At 44.9% G+C, this 15,623-nt stretch overlaps 2 protein-coding genes across 3 annotated transcripts in view; one reads left to right on the top strand and one right to left on the bottom strand.

Moving 5' to 3' along the window:
* The window catches only part of col4a6 (collagen, type IV, alpha 6), a 72,822-nt gene extending 66,520 nt beyond the window's left edge, over window positions 1–6,302 (bottom strand). For both annotated transcript variants that reach the window (XM_029525830.1, XM_029525831.1), the window contains exons 1-3: window positions 6,199–6,302; window positions 5,885–6,011; window positions 5,695–5,740 (exon numbers count right to left, since the gene is read on the bottom strand). In XM_029525830.1, coding sequence (XP_029381690.1) covers window positions 5,695–5,740; window positions 5,885–5,895 — 57 coding nt within the window. In that variant the 5' untranslated portion in view covers window positions 5,896–6,011; window positions 6,199–6,302. The remainder of the gene's footprint in view (window positions 1–5,694; window positions 5,741–5,884; window positions 6,012–6,198) is intronic.
* Window positions 6,303–7,600: 1,298 nt separating this feature from the next.
* Window positions 7,601–15,623, top strand: part of col4a5 (collagen, type IV, alpha 5 (Alport syndrome)) — a 28,738-nt gene continuing 20,715 nt past the window's right edge. The window contains exon 1 of the mRNA XM_029525832.1: window positions 7,601–8,273. Within this exon, the coding sequence (XP_029381692.1) occupies window positions 8,202–8,273 (72 nt within the window). The 5' untranslated portion in view covers window positions 7,601–8,201. The remainder of the gene's footprint in view (window positions 8,274–15,623) is intronic.

Below are 15,623 nucleotides of genomic sequence, written 5' to 3'. Positions count from 1 at the left end.
GTAATGATGCTGCAAGGGGGGGAAAAGTGGAGCATCAAAAGGAAGAAAGAACTGAACCCGTCAGGCTTCCTGACTTCAAAAACAAGTGGAAAGTCCTCAGAGGCATTCGGTTTCCACGCTTCGTTTTTAAAATTGACTTCAGGAAAACAAAAGGTTTCTATGCTTCCAGAAATCAGGATAAAAACTATCAGTTCAGTAAATCCTCAGTGAGCCTCAAAAGCGAATAGACAGAAAAAGCGTGAACAAAACATTTTTAAGGTTTCACTCTAATGCATCCATTTGATGTCGTATCTATCTAATGAAATACTCACTCTGTTCATCGCTCAGTTTCAGTTTTTGCCAACTCTTGAGGGATCATTTTGTCTCTCTGGCTAATTGCTAACTTTGCCTGTTTGCAGTTTACCACTGGCCTGGAAACCAAAACAATAGCATAAAAAGATGATAGCAGAGCTTAGAGCGGTACCTTTCACGCTACAGTGTCATTTAAAGAGCTGATGAAATGCAAATATTGATTGTTGCAGGTTTAAGTTGGACATTTTACCTAAACTCTAACTAAACATGAAGGACTTGTGGGGCCTGAAAGAGGTGAAACTGATCCGTTAGATGAAAAGTAAAGAGAGGAGCAACAAGTTTGAAAGGGGCCAAACACACCAAATGAAGAAAGAAAAGGAAGTGTGGAAGACAGACAGAAAAGAAAACCCAGCAAATGAGGAGAAGCAGGTTGGAGGTCTAATCCCTCTGAAGTGCAAACAGCCCTGAGGGGAGTGATGGCATTAAGGAGAAGGGACCGGGCACGTCGAACAAGCTAAGACCAGCCAAACACTGCCCCACCTCAGCTGTTCTCTGCCAAACCTAAAGACCTTCATAAACACCCCCCTCAAAGGCCTGCAGATATAGAGTAACCCCCCCTTTAACTCCCTTCTCATGTCTTTTTTTCCTCCAAATCTTCTGTGTTTATTCGCTTGTCTTTCTTCTAGCGAGGGGCAAAGAAAAGCAAAAAAGACAAAGTGTGATAGTCAGATGTAGAGAGTGGGGCGATTGGAATGTGAAGCCATCGGGCGCTAGTCGCGAGCCCACCCCACCCCCCTGTCGCCTTTGTGCTCGGACGACCTCCGACCTCTGGAGTTCACCGCAACCAATCGGGGGACGAACTGACAGCGCGCAGAGGGGAAGGTTGGGGGGTTTGATATGTGCCGCGGCTCGGCAGATGGAAGGCGATGATGGGGTGACATGTGGCGGGAAGGCCGAAGCGTAATAACACACAAACACGGTAATAAAAGTCAAACACAGACTGAAAGCAGGCGAAAAGTCGAGCTAATTCACCTAATTATCAATCATTTCGCTCAAACTGCCTCACGTCAACACCTCTCCTTTACCTTTAATACAACCAGGTGGAGAAAGACTACAACTATAACCGCGCAGAAGAAAATTGAAAAGAAGAAATTTAAATGTATTTTAAATTTATGGGAAAAATGCCAAAAAGATGAGCCGATGAAGAAACAGGTATGTCACAGATGGATGTTATCGCCGTTATCAGTCAACACGCCCAGTGCACCTCTGTTCCGATTATTTTTGGATGCATTCACAAAAGTGTAATTGTTCCGAAGCGTTGCAAAGGTTGCATAACATTCCTGGGAGCTGAAGCTACAGGACAGGCCCGCGCAAGGCCCCGACTAACTATCACAAAGGGTACTGTCGTTCTTGATGGTGGTTTTTGTTTTAATATGGAAAGCTCGTAACACTTTTGCTCTTATGCTCGCTTATGCTGTTTCGGGAATCTTGTAAAACTCAGAGGAGCAAACCTGAACATCTCTTCATGCGTAACTGATATTTGGTTGCACACATGGGAGTCCCCTGCCTTCTAGATTTGACTCTCTTTGTCTGAGCTGCTGTGGCAATAAATAGCCCCAAAGCCAGTGTCTTCTCATGTAGCTCGGCGAGGGTATTTCCCAAAAGGAAAACCAAGCTCAGGACGTCTTTTATCCCACCTGTCCGGGTAACATACACAAACATGGGGAGACAGTCTTTTTTTTTTTTTACTGGGGATGTGGAAACATGCATCAGTGCATTCGAGCACCACACAGGTAGCAGAGCTTTTTAGCGCTGCAGCGTGGGAGAGGAACGGGAAACAATCAGACTTTCTTATAAACTTGAATATTCTCATCTGGACTCAGATCATCAACCCAGATTCTTGATTTCAGCTAAAAGCCTTCAGGGAACATGAACCGGCACGGATCTGCTGCCATCACTGAACATCCAGGAAGGAGCCGCCATTTAAACCAACACCTCTGAAATAGTTTGTATCTGACAGCTAAGTCATAAATCCGGTTTCATTTAGTTTGATTGTGTTTTTTTTTTTTTTTGGTCTCATCTTTTCATTGAAACAATTAACCCTGAATTTTGATTTATCAAACTCATAAAACTGAAATTTTCTATTAAAACCTCTACAAGCTTGCAAAGAGCGGTTAGCGTGTATCTGTTGTTGTTTAAAGTAGAGAGAAAGTAAAGAGTGATTAATATTATTTTGTCACCTTTCACTCTGAGCTTTACAGTCATGTTGGCACAAGTTGACTCACAGCTGCTCTGACAACCTGCAGCTCTTTGCCTTTGTCACTTCAATGAGGTGTGACTGAACAAAAATGTGTTTATTTCTGCCCTGAAGGCATTTTGTTTAAACTAAGTCTCAACTCTGAATAGAAAAGGAAAGATTAAGAAGAAACAAGAAATCATGCACATAAGGAAACTAATGATTATTTCATTAAAATTATTCTGTTAACATTATCCTGATAATCTGTGGATATATGGATATATAAAATTTGTTCATTTCAGCTTAAGATCTATTAAAGACTTGAAAACGTTTAATTACATGACTGATAAAAGTACTGAGTCAGCATCCAGAGACTGAAGCTTTTGGTTTTTTTGTTTTAGAGTGGATCAGAATCACAAATTGGGCATTGACAAACAGTTCTGCTCGACTAATTAACCAAAAGTTTCTGTTCCTTCTGTGGAGGGAAGAGCCAGAGAAAAAGAAAAGGGGGATGTCAATACACGGGGAGGGGGTGAGGGACCACCGCTTTCAAATCTCACCATAAATCAACCTGTAATGAATTAACTGACTTGTGGAAGCAGCTGGGGCAAAAAAAGTGATCGGGTAAAAGGGAGGGGGGGTTGCAAAGGGGGCTAATAATGCAACCACAAATCAAGTACCCATCAGTCGCCTCACTTAGAGTGCCTGGAATGTTTCAGTCTATAGCACCTGCGGGGAGGGGGCGCAGATCGACAAGTCCTGCCAAGCTCTGGAGGAATTTAACCAGAGGAGGGAGGGAGGGAGGAGAGTAATACCCCCCAACCTCACAGGTTTGGGGGTTTAATGGACCATCTTTAAGCCCAGATGCTGAAACTAGAGGGTTAGGGTTAGGGTTAGGATTCAGCGGTGAATAAAGAAAATGATGCGGCTGTTGTCCAGGAATAAATGTGTGGATTGGTGCGGACAACGCGCAGCTATATTATATAACGACATACTGGAGGTAAAAGCTTGGCGAAGTCCCGTAAGGTTGGAGGAAAATCAAACACGGCCATTCCTGAAACATATCCGAGAGGTCAAACTTTGTTTAAATATTTTCTTACAGCCGTCATCTGTCAGAGTGTGTAACTCACAATACGGGCACGTCCGCCCGCCTCAGATTCTAACCGGGCCCAAACGAAAGTAAAGGGAGCATTCTGGTGCAGAATCCTCTTCCCCTCTCCTCACCTGAGTGCGATGTTTTCCCTTCGCCAACAGCTGTGTCAGCCCTCGCAGACCCTGAAGACTGAAATCTGTATAAGGCTATAAGAAATTGTGTTTCCGGTGCTTTGTATTTGTATTTTTAACTCCTCGTGGCTGAAGAAGGCTTCTTGTTTAGCTGACAAACTCACAACGAAACAAACAAAACCAAAGTTAACCAAAGTACACAGCGGCTAACACAAAAGCACATCTTTCCATTTCAGTGTTGAAAGCCATGTTGTATTTTGTACTGAGGTTTAGTAAAATGGCGGTTGTGGGCCATTTTTACATTTTTCCTTGTGACACCAGTCACCTCGTTTTGGAGGAACCAGCTCCGCCCTGTCCAGCTGGACCGCCTCCTCCCTTACCGATACAGAGTCACTGCGGCGACCAGTCGACCTCAAGAATGAAATATCGTGCATTACGATGGTAACAATGCAGTTGCTAAACTTAAAAATGGCACCTTTGATGACGGAAATAATATATTTCCAAACAACTTGCGTCTGTGTGAATGTTTAAAAGGAAAGTACGGCCATTAGCGACAGAGGAAGGAGATGGACTTCATAATCTGGTCCAGATCTCACACTAACTTCGGGCCGGACCGCTGTCACACCGGAGCGACAACTGAAAACACTGTTTCCAAGGCGACAACAAACCGGACCACCCATCTGTCAGTCATCTGTCGGCTCAGCCACCCACACTCATACAGCTCAGAAGAATGGGGAGGTGGGAAAGTGGGTGGAGGAGTCGATTCAAAGTCAATGCGGCTCCATCAGCTGAGCCCTATTGAGACGCAGGAAGCTTTTTGATGGCAATTTGCTCCAACCCCCCCACCTTTCCCTCCCTCCCTGTCATGATGACAACCTCACTAACACTTCCTGCCGGTTCGATTCCCTCTGACAGAGCGGGGATGTGGTGACGACGTTCGACTACGGCTGAGAACGAACAATATCCAGCACCGTCTCATCACCGATCACATCCTCCACCCTTTGGTGACCCTTCTGCCCCCCAGCCTGGCCCGACCCCTCACACTCATCACTGAATCATCACTGTCACGTCAAAACCAACCCGACCTTTCACCCTTTTGTACATTTCAGCTTTGGGCTGAAGCGTCTGCCACACAGGGGATAAACTTTGAAACAGCTTTTAACATAATGAGGATAATGTTTTTTAAAATATGTAAAACATAAGTGGTTTAAAAAGGCAAAAGCTGCACATGAGCTCTGCAGCACGTGTGCCCCTACTTGCACAGGAAAGGTGTGGCCTTTTGCCCCAATAATCTCCATATCCTAAATATTCAGCAGGGCGGTGCTTGGAGTGCAAATGACTGAGAGCGGGCCTACTCAAATATGAACTGCTTTCACACAGACACTCCCCCGAGGTGCAAATAAAATAAGTAGGCCTGCAGACTTACTAGCCGGAGCCAACAAAAAAGAAAAAAAAAAAAAAAAAAAAAAAAAAACAACTTCCACATGGGTCAAACAACCTTTGGCACAAATTGGAGACATCTGGAACTTTAATTTCCCATTCATTTCAAAAGATAGTCAGAGCTGTGCTCATCAACAACAAACCCATGGAAAACAGGTGTCTGCAACAGTGGCCACCGTGGATGTATAAAGGTGTGTTGTTGGTCTGTTGTTGTTGTTGTTGTTGTTGTTGTTGTTAAAGCACTAAGAAGCTGCTGCAGCTTTAAGCTGAGTGACTTTTGCACACAATCACATGCGCGAAATGTGGACATTTGCCAGCAATTAGCCGGTGACAAACCAGATAGCAAACAACCCCCCCCCCCCCAAAAAAAAAATAAAAAAAGAGGAGGTGGAGGTGAGGCGGGGGGGGGGGGGGGTGTTCAAAGTTTACATCCACGTTATGAATATACTCAGCGGAGTGCACTTCGCCTGCAGAAGTGCAGAAATAATGAAATGGGGACTTACTGAGTGCGCAGATCTCACAGCCAGGGCGACTGCGACGACCCAAAGCCTGCCAGCAGAAACAAACACGGTGGGTTAGTGCGTTTCCTCCGGCAGGTAAACGGAGCCGGCTCCTGGCCTGAGCTGCCGCAGTGACCCCCCCCCCCCAATAATAATGATAATAATGACGAAAGAAAAAACATTTAACGCTTACAGTAATTTCATTTTCCGGTCCCACTGGCTGCAGAGGGAGAACCGCGGGTGGAGGCTCGATCCCCGCTTGTCTTCACCAGCAAAGCACTTCAAACACGCTCATCCACGGCTCCAAAAATCCCCGTCATCTAAACACACACACACACAGACACACACACACACACACACACACACAGAGATAAAGTAGTCCCGCCGCCAGACACTCAAACCACCGCCATCCAGACACCGCCAACACGCAGCCAACACGCAGCCAACCCACCCGGTGCCTTTGTGGCGCATTTCTGTCCTAAACATTGGAGCAGTTTTCCAACTCACCGAAGTTGCGGCGGTGATCGCTGCTGCGCTCTCCGGGCTGCTGCGCGTCAAACTCAGCAGCGCACCACAGCTCCGGCGGAGGAGGGGCCAGCACATGTCATTCATGCCTCCGTACCTTTGGAACAGGAAGGGGGTTTTTTTTTATTATTTTTTTTTTTTCTTTGGAGGAGGGGGGGTTGTTTTAAAGCCGTGCACACCAACCAGAACCTGTGCGCATCAGCTCTGAGAAAATTCACTCCAAGAATAAAGAAATTATTGGATGTTGAAGTTGATGTCACCCAGTTGTGAGTTTATAGAATCACGTCTTCACCGTTTTCACTGTGAAATATAAAAATAAAACAGTCAGTAAATTGACATCCATTCAGTCAGCCTGACATTTATTTTTATTTTTATATGCCACACATTTGCAGGCCTTTGTGTTGCAGGGGGTTGTGTCTATTATAAGGAGGCAAAAATAAAAAAGCTTTGCCTCAACTTCTCTGTCCTGATCTCTGCTCTAAACACGGCGCAGACACCGACTTACTCAAGTTGCAAACAGTCCAGTTTTAGCTGCTGATGGTTTCTATTTTAGTTTCAGCAGGAGCTGAGCGAAACCTCCTCCTGCTGTCTAACCCAGCAGGTTCATTTTTGGGATGATAGATTTTGTCTGAAATTGATTTTATCTGAGTTGCACGTTGAGTTTTAGATGAAGACATTTGTCCAATCCTTGTGGTGCCTGAGGGATCCCCTAAAGACGCCCCAGAGATCCTACCTGGGGCATCTTTGGTTTCTCTATTTTCACTGCAGACTGAATCAAATAAATGACTTCCCCAAAGCTGGACAACCAATCCTGACAAATAATCCCAGCTGCTCCAACAAAGGGGTTGAATTTCTGATCCGGGTGGCAACTTACAACACATCAATAGAAGGAGAAATAATTTACAGGGCTGTCTCATCTCCACCTGTTGAGACAACAATAATTTAACATAATTTAAATGTTCTATCAAACTTTTAATGTTTCCAAGTGTTTCGTTTTTAGCTTCAGCTTATCACCTTTTCTTTTTTAGCTTTTGATGTCATCCATAAAACTTTGGTTTTATTCCTCACTAAAACACTGACTGAGAAGATGTTGCACTTTTGTATATAAAAGAAAAAGTTTATATCCTTCAGTTAGGAGTCAAAAGAGACTATTTGACCTTTAATAAACCGACAGGAATGCAACGTGCCCGGGCGTATAGAAAATGTCAATTAAAGATTTAATGCCAAACCTTTTCTCCTTTTTTTTTCTGTCTTTTCTTTTTTTTGTGCAGCCTCAGGCGTCGAGGATTGGATAGGCACGCAGGAGGACGGCAGTATCCCTCCGCCCTGTGCGGAGGCTCTAACATTTCTGACTTCTCTTTAATTGGAGGAGAAATTGGAAAGCTTTGGAAAGAGCCGGACTGGAGCAGAGGAGCTGCTTTTCCGTGCGTAAAACGCACACAAAGACTTTTTTTTTTTTAAACATTTTCCTCCAAATTCTTCTTCTTGTTATTATTATTATTATTATGAATATTATGGGATGAATTGAGCAGCCCTCGGTTTTTCAGGTTGCACGGTGGGGGCAGACGTCGGTGCGCCCCTGGGTGCGGGAAGTAGATCCGGCTGGGCAGGTTTGCGAGTCGAGAGGAGGAAAAAGTTTAGAGAGGGGGGAACCAGAGAGGCGCACGGTCCCACAGCCAGGACCAGAGAGAAGCCTCTGCGAGCACAGCCACAGCCAGCACGGCAACAACAAGGAGGACAAGCAGGAGAGGAGGAAGCAGAGGAAGAAGAAGAAGAAGCGCTTTTCTTTTTTCCCCCCCTCCATTATTTCTATTCCTACTGAGGCCGACTGTGCACCGGGTGGGCGGGGGGGGGACGAGCAGGGCTGTGACATGCGAGTAAGGGACCGCAGAGTTTGTCAGTGTTAACGCAGGCAGGATCCTTGTTTTACCTTCCCCCCCCTCACCCCCCACCCCCCACCCCACACCACAACCCCCCCGTCCAAGATGAGCAGAGACCTGGCGGTGCCGCTGCTCCTCCTCGCCCTGTGCGCCGCCGTGCAGCGCTCCGACTCCGCGGTAAGTGCGTCTTCATTTTATTGTGTCTTATTTATTTTGCACCTGTAGAGATTTACCCCCCCTTCCTCTCTCTCTCTCTCTCTCTCTCTCTCTCTCTCCCCCCCCCCCCTCCCACCACCACCACCTTTTAACTCAAACATGCCTGCATGGAGAAGCGCAGAGACCTGCCGCTCTCTCCCAGCCGGCGCCGGGACACCACCGGCTGTCCCCCGTTGTGTAAAGTTTCTAAATAGAGAAGGATAACCTGTAACAGTTAACAGTTAACAGTTAACAGTTAACAACCGTGTAGTTACTCTGCTGAGTGTTATTTATTACTTTTCCACCTTCTGCTTTGTCGTTCCACGGAAGCTCGGACGGTGTTTCTGTCCACCCCCCGCTTCCTCTCCTTACGCATCGCCCCCCCCCCTCCTCCTCCTCCAGGGCACAGAAAAGTTCAGATCTGCTGCCTGTGGAAGCCCTCAGGGTTCCTCATTGTCGGTGTGTTTGTGTCGTTCACTCAGATTGTGCTCAGTTGTCGCCTGTCTGTACCTGGCAGGTGTGTTTCCTGTTGACGTATGAATGAAATCATCCACCTGCATGTTGGTGAAAGTCTCTTTGAAGGGATGCGCGCGTTTTGTGTGTTTGTGTTTGTGTTTGTGTTTGTGCATGCTTCACCTGTCTTCACTCTCCCCTCCATCTTAACGCCTCTGACATCTTTTGCAAAGTGTCAGTGGAAGATTTCCTCATGTAATATTCCGACAGAATATTCAGATATTCATTAATAATTCATGAGCCCAGTGACGTGGCCACGCCCATTTAGAGGCGAGGGGCGTGTCCAATCAAGTCTGTACACAAAGGTCATCAGGTTTATAACACAGGAGTGAGTCAAAGTGTTTCAGGACTTCAGGTTTGTTTTATTTAGAGAATAAAAGTTTTTCGGACTTTGAGCCACTTCCTGTTTGCAGAAATTAAAAAGTGTGCACATCGGCCTCTTCTGAGTTTCAGCATCTCATGTAGAAAATTGAACATGTGAAGTTGCCTGACAACACATTAGGGCAAAGACAAGTGATGAGAGAGGTCAGATCACGATAAACAAAAAAAAATGAAGATGTTTTGGAGGTGAGCGAGAGGAGGGGTTGGCTGTCAGTTTGGTTGCCACGGAGACGTAAAGTTAAGGATGTGGCGGAAGAGAGGATGAGGACGAGGAGCTTTCGACCACTTTCCCCCTCTGGACTTCATCAGACAGTGCGCTGTTTGCTCAGGCTGTTACACACACACACACTCACACAACATATACAACAATTGCCTCACACCTGACTCTCTCTCGCGCTCTCACCGAGGCCCCCCAGTGGATTAAATGTATATGACACAAAATGCTCTGCAGGAATTCCACAAGCTTTTAACTAACTCTGACTTATCATCACAAATGTGTGCGTTTGTTTGTTTTTTTATGCTACTAAAGTGTAAAATCTTTCTTCACAGCTCCACTGAATTGCTTCATGCTGAAGTTGATATTTGGGGCATAGATGGTTTAGGATGACAGGTTTAGATTTTTAACCACGTTATCAACAGAGGCTCTAATACTTCAGTTGTGTGTGTGTGTGTGTGTGTGTCACTCTGTGCCCAGATATGAATCTCCCCTCAGCCAGGTGAGGGAGTGCAATGGTAATGTAAACCTGGAGGTTTTCCTTTGAACCTGTAACACAGCATGACCACAAACACGCACTTAATTTGATGCATGCTTTCCTGTGCAGGTACACACACACACACACACACACACACACACACACACAAATAGACAGACACATGCATGCATGATTGCCAACCACCCACATGGGTTTGTGGGTTTCCTAACCTTTCACGTGACCCACATCCCAGGTGGAGTTGTGCTGAGGAATCTGTGTGTGTGATAGGGAGGGAGGTTTTAGCCATAACATCCTCCGATATCTGAGATAAATCTGGGATGTTAACGAGCACCACATAGCTAAATCTTCCAGTGAAAGGTCGGTTGTGTTTCTCTCGTCTTTGCTTTTGAGGATTCCTTCTTCTGTTTGCTTCTGACTCTTCCTTTTCTTTCTTTTGCATCCCTTTTTAGACAAACACAGAGAAGTAATAATTAGCTTTTTTCTTTAAAAGGTGTGAAAATGCAGATTCAGAGTCCATGAGATCTTTTAAAATATCGCTTCGGAGCTTTCTGCTATGTGTTGCAGAAATAATCCAGTTTAGCAGCAGTCTCATGAGCCAAAAATAAAGAAATCCAGCTATAATCTGTCAGAGAGACCTCAGCGCCTGCAGTCCAAAGCTCTTCAGTTGACCAAGTTTAAAGTTACTGCCAAACCTGCATTAAAATTCAAGCACTCTGACCACAGTGATCACAAAACCACCACCGGAGAGAGTCTGAAAAGAGAGGTGAGCCTGAAATGTGCTTATGTTCCTCTATCTGCTTCTTTTTGTCACCATCTATATTTCCTCTGTATCTGTTCTCAAAGCTAAATTCCAACTTTATCTCGGGTCTTAAACAGGCAGCTCTGGAGACATGAAACCCAACACGAAGGTCATATTTGCCTCCAGCGTTCAAAAGAACATATCTGAATTTGGTGTGTTTTTTTTTTTTGTGCGTGCTTGTTTATGTGTTAAACTCACCAGTGCGGTGTCAATGAGCTGACGATGCCGTCAGGATTAGCGGGAGGACAAAAGCTAAGGAGAGCTAATGGCAAATGTTTAGACAGCTAATTACCCCCAATCCGCTACATACCCCGCACTCATTCTCTCCGTTTACTGCTGGAAGAAACAGGAAGCGCTAAGGTAGACATGGAAAAAGATGCAACAGTAGCAGCCTGTTGGCCAAACGTCCAGGGGTGTCGGTTAGCGCAGCAGCGTTTCTGTATCATAACAAGTGGAATATAGCAAGTGTTAGCTGCCGTGGGAGGAGGAGGACGCGATACCTGTCGCAGCTGTAGGCTCAGACGTGGATGACGGGTTACCCACTCACTTGTGTTAGGAGGATGATTAGCGGTGGCTACAGTAGCTTAGCATTAGCAGTATTGGAACAATAGTAGTGGTAGCATTAGCTTTAGGTCGAGCTGCTCAGTGTAGACACTGAAGATGGTGACTAGCAGTGGCTGCAGCAGCTTAGCATCAGAAGCGGCAGTAGTTGCAGCAGCGCTAGCATTAGCGGTAGTGTCGCAGTATTAGCTTCTGTGCTAAAGTTGTAGTTGTTTGAAATAATAGCAGCTCCAACAGCGACAGTCGTTCTGGCGTCAACACTGATTCTGTTTAATCTGTTTAAGTTTCAGCTCATCTTCCTTTTGTACAAGCTATCTATTTCTGTCGCTGACGCTCAAGCTTCCCCTGTCACCCGCCTCCATTCCGCGTTAAGCTGAGGGCAAACAGCACCATATTTATTAGGGACCTCTTTATTTACTCCATCTTCTCCGCGTTTGCTCTGAAGCTTTAAAGGTCAACCCACTCTGTCACCTCTAACTGTCCCACCAGACCGAGATCGAGAAGTCTAAACTCTTCACATCGTTATGAGCCCCCACCTGATTAAAGGCAATGCCTGAGCTCCGTGTGAGACTTTTCAGATTCTTAAAAATCTCCTCAGGTTTATAAAAGTCAGAAAGCCTCCATCTGCGGGGGTCAAAGTGCGGTCACATAAAGATCTGAAGTTTGGGCCGAAGTAAATCCTGGTTGGCCTGTTTGACTTTCACGCCACATTTTCTTACTTACTGCTGATTATGTCTTTAAAGTGACAGTTAGCCATTGGACCTACAGATGTTGGCATTCGATCATTTTATAGCATTTATTTATATTTGGTTTTGATCCTCTGTTATGTTGCATTCAGGTACTGATGAGAAAGTTAGACGTCAACATAAAACCCATTAAAACAGCTTTTTTGTCATTTAGTAAAAGGAACACTCTCTTTTTGTCTTTGCGGTGGTTGGAGTTGTGTTTCCCTGTTGTCGCTGTGTGTTCATGTGTGCGGCTGCAGTCCAGCGGGCTACCTGACAGCTCCACCTACACACCAGTCACAAGACATGCTGTCCTCCTTATCGCCCACCTTCTCCCTCCTCCTTTTTCCCTGAGCTCTGTTCAAGGACAAAGTGAAAAATCCAAAAAATAATACTGTGTAGGAGGAGGCAATAAACAGACGTAGCCATTCAGGACAGTTATTGAAAAATACCAGCAGCGGAGAGCGATGAAATAAAGAACAGGAGGAACAGGAGAATGAATTTCCTTTCTAGGTGGGAACGTGAATTGTTTTGCATTCTTTCTGTTTGAGGGGACGAAGGGAGGAGGAGGGTTTTTAATCTGTCTGAGATCAGCTGGTAACCTTGATCTGCAGATGTCTTCTTCTTACCTGCATAAACTACGCGCCCACAAACTAAAGTAACATCTTCTGTTACCGCTGCAGCTTTTATATTTTAAAGCTCTAAAAGAAAAAAAAAAAAAAAACTCAGCCGGTTCTTTGGTCTTCATTTCACCTTTAACTCTCCCTGAAGATTTTAATGTTTCACTTATGAACAAGAACTTCTTAACTTTCCTCCACTTTGATATCCGGTCTGCATGTCAAAGACTTTTGAATTGTGAATAAAACTCACAGTTAGTTCAAGTGATCTGCTCTGATGTTAAATTTTTTTGAGCTCAAACAGAAGCATCACAAAATGTAACCATCCTCGGAGGCAACGTCTGTGCTGAAAGAACCCAAATGTGAAAAACAAAAGTAGTAGGTCACTTTGTTTTTCAGGAGGATTTGATGAATAATCTGAAAAAAAAAAAAAAAAAAAAGTGACCACCACAAACTGTCAATCATACTGTAATCAATTAACACAATTAATCAGCTTTCAGTGTGATCTGTGATTCATTTACAAGGTCTCATGACACGTTACAACAAAATAACATCCAATAATAGTTAATAAAACAGCAGGATCGTCTTCTGTATCCATCATTGAACAGGATCAATCAATGTATTGACTGGCAGTCAGCAGGAATACGAGTAAGGAAACAAAGTTTTTGTTGCCCCTTCCTGCTCCTCAGACGTGAGACGGCTGGCGGGGAGCGACGCACGCAGATGAGGCGTTACGGAGTCTGCAGCGCCTCATGGACGACGACAAAACTTATCAGCTGCTTCACAGAGGCAGAACGCTGTTTTGACTGCGTTTTGTTTCACCATCTTAACACACACAGACTAAAGCAGAAAGGAGTCTCCTGCTCGGTGGGAGGACGTCTGGTTCTCTCTTCTTCGCTGTTTTTCCCATCTGGTTCCATCACTCTCTCTCTCTTTCTCACTTCTTACTGCATTAATTCTAATGCTCGATCTTCCATCTTTAGCACCTGTTTCCTTCATCACACCACAGAGGAGGAAATGCGGCTTCCCAAACAACCACAAGGGAGAGACACTGGGCCAAGTGTGTGTGTGTGTGTGTGTGTGTGAGAGAAATATCCAACCCCCATCAGTTCGAAGCCCGAAATTTTTGTCGCTCAGCCGTCTTCCATCTTGGCTTTTTTGGAAACCGTATTTCTCTGTTCATTGATTTGAATCACAGTAGCCACGCCCCCTAATCCATCACTTAAAATATAAACATCACGTTCTCACTGGAGACTTTCTTTCACTTTGGTACCCTCCGTCTGCTTCGCCTCCTCTTTCCCTTCTTACACCTTCTAGTGTTCGTCTCCTCCTTCCTTCCTTTCCTCCTTGTCCTCTCCTTCAGATCAGAGTGTCATCCTGCTATCTTGTACTGTGCGTACAGTCGTGTTTATACTTTATACTAAGCTGTGTGTGTTCCTCAGGTGAAGCCTGGTCTTAGTTAATCCCAGGTCAATGTGCCGGCTGGTATGCAGCTAAGCCTTCAGCAAGTAGTCAGTGGATAATTCAGCAGCTCTGAGGAAGGTGTGTGTGTGTGTGTGTGTGTGTGTGTGTGTGACTATTTTTCACATTTCTAAGTGACACACAGGAAATCAGTTTGTTAAATTAGTCCATGAATTGTTTGTCCTTTGATTCATCAGTGTCCCATCAGTCTTTGCCACATTTTCTCTCTTTCTAAAGAAAAAGCAAAACTCAAGAACTCCACGAGAGCCAATCTCAGAAATACGTGGTCACTTTTGGGAAACGGTCCAGTTTCTTCTCTGAGCTGTGACCCAGCTCTCCAAATCAGTCCAGAAGTTTTCCTTTCAGATGAATGATATGGTGTTGATGCAAAAGGAGATGCACACTCACTGTCTCTGTCTTTCCATCTCAGTGAAGGCCACCTACTGGTTTTTGAAAGGGGTCATTTTGTTTTAGTTTGTCAGTCAGATTGCGTCCTCAGACGTGTGTGTGTGTTTTCCCTTCCTCGTTGTAGAGATGCAGCAATTCAGTGTGAAATTTGTAGCGCAAGGACAGGCGGTGGCTTATTTTTTCGTTGTTTTGTCTTTGTCATCTTGGATTGTACGTTAGCTCACTTCAGTGTGTTTGTGCATGTCAACACTGAATGCATGGCATTCCTCATCTCCTCTAGACAAACAGACCCCTGCTGGTCTTGACAAAAGAAAATATCAGACATCTGTCAGAGACACGACAAAGAAGAAGAAGAAGAAGAGAGAGGGTCAGCGGGGTGGGGGTGGACTTTGATACACAAAGATCAAGCCGTATATTGGAAATATAAATATAAAATAGACATGAAGGAATTCAGAGACGCACAAAGATTGATGATTGATTTTTGATCACGAGCAAAACTCAACAGCCCATAGCCCCATAGACCATCGAGGGCCATTCACGTCCCAAGAACAAAATCAAAAGATATTTTGAAATAGTTTGTGAGAAACTGGCTCATGTCTAGATGTAAGGAGCTTTAATGAGATATATGTTTTTTCAAACAAAGAGCATAAACACTCATTTAAGTCACCCCAAAGGTGCATCGGCTCGTTCTGTCTGCTAAAAGCTAAATTTTTCACATTCAGCAAACGTGGAGCATTTTCCCGAGGCGGTCATTCGTGTGTCCTTCAGGTATCGATGGCTGTTTCTTAGAGAGAATATTCAGGAGAAAATGGAGGCAGAGCTGCAGCCTGCTGCGACCTGCCTCTTTGAAAGATCAGATCAGACACCGACGGGGGCTTCGAGAGCATGAGAGAGCATGTTCAGGATCAAGCTGCACATTGAAAAACAGTCAGCAGCAAAAATGTAAATGTAACCGATTTACCAACCGAGTCAAATTCTGGCTTTTCATCATGACCAGGTTTGCTAAAAGCAGCCTCGTCATTTCACATTCATTTTGTGCTTTTCATAATTTCCCTGCAAAGTTTTCACTCCTGCTGCCACCCTCATGTGGCAAAGAGGTGGGATTACAGGTATGTGGACACAAAATGTCATCAATTAACTTCAGTAATACTTCC

The sequence above is a fragment of the Echeneis naucrates genome, chromosome 18, assembly GCF_900963305.1.
Source record: "Echeneis naucrates chromosome 18, fEcheNa1.1, whole genome shotgun sequence".
Lineage (NCBI taxonomy): Eukaryota > Metazoa > Chordata > Actinopteri > Carangiformes > Echeneidae > Echeneis > Echeneis naucrates.
The sequence above is the reverse complement of the archived record's forward strand: the minus strand, read 5'-3'. Positions and strand labels throughout refer to the sequence as shown.